This window comes from Alligator sinensis, unplaced genomic scaffold (genome assembly GCF_000455745.1).
Source record: "Alligator sinensis unplaced genomic scaffold, ASM45574v1 scaffold1667_1, whole genome shotgun sequence".
Classification (NCBI taxonomy): Eukaryota; Metazoa; Chordata; order Crocodylia; family Alligatoridae; genus Alligator; species Alligator sinensis.
In genome coordinates this window covers 337,778-338,496 of record NW_005842504.1, presented here as the reverse complement: position 1 = coordinate 338,496, position 719 = coordinate 337,778, and the positions used below count along the sequence as shown (strand labels likewise).

The 719-nt window shown below is 76.2% G+C and overlaps 1 protein-coding gene across 1 annotated transcript in view; it reads left to right on the top strand.

Annotated features, from left to right (window-relative positions):
- Positions 1-6: 6 nt before the first annotated feature.
- Positions 7-719, top strand: part of CCDC9 (coiled-coil domain containing 9) — a 5,249-nt gene continuing 4,536 nt past the window's right edge. The window contains exons 1-4 of the mRNA XM_014523535.1: positions 7-37; positions 167-271; positions 442-588; positions 680-715. Of these exons, the coding sequence (XP_014379021.1) occupies positions 35-37; positions 167-271; positions 442-588; positions 680-715 (291 nt within the window). The 5' untranslated portion in view covers positions 7-34. The remainder of the gene's footprint in view (positions 38-166; positions 272-441; positions 589-679; positions 716-719) is intronic.

Genomic DNA, 719 nt, shown 5'->3' with positions numbered 1-719 from the left:
TGGGGGGGAGCCGTGCCGCGCGGTGCCCGCCGGGATGGTGAGTCTGTGGGTCCCGCGCTGGGCAGGGGGGTCTGGCCCCGGGGGCGGCGCGGGGCTCTCGCCCTGCTCTGCCCGGCGTCCGGGTGTCCCCCCCGCCCCGGCACCCCCAGCTCTGCCTCCCCCCCAGTCGGCCGCGCTGGACCTGAAGTCGAAGGAGGAGAAGGACGCGGAGCTGGACCGGCGCATCGCGGCACTGCACAAGAAGAACGAGGCTTTTCTCCGGCGCTACCAGGTGGGGCCGCCCGGCCGCCCCTCCTCCTCGCCGTCTGGGTGGCACACGCGCGTGCCCCGGCCCCGCTGTCCCGCGTTGCCGTCGCCCTCCGGGAGGCTCCACCTGCCCCGGGCGGGCTGGGGGCTGGACGCCCGGCGTGGGTGGTCTGACCCCCCGCCCCGTGTCCGCAGGAGATCGAGGAGGACCGGAAGCGAGCGGAGCAGGAGGGCATCGCCGTGACGGCGGCGCGCCGGCCGCGCACCAGCGAGAGCGACGCGGAGCGCCCGCGCGGTGACAAGAATCTCTCCCTCGTCGTCCAGGTCGCGCTGAGCCCGGGGGTGAGAGCCGGGGCCGGGGCTGGGAGGGGAGGGGAGGAGGAGGACGTGCCCTAGGCCGGACCCTCACCCTTTTCTCTTTCCGCCGCCGCAGGAGAAGCGCGTCGTCAGCGACCGGCGCTCACCCACGGCCC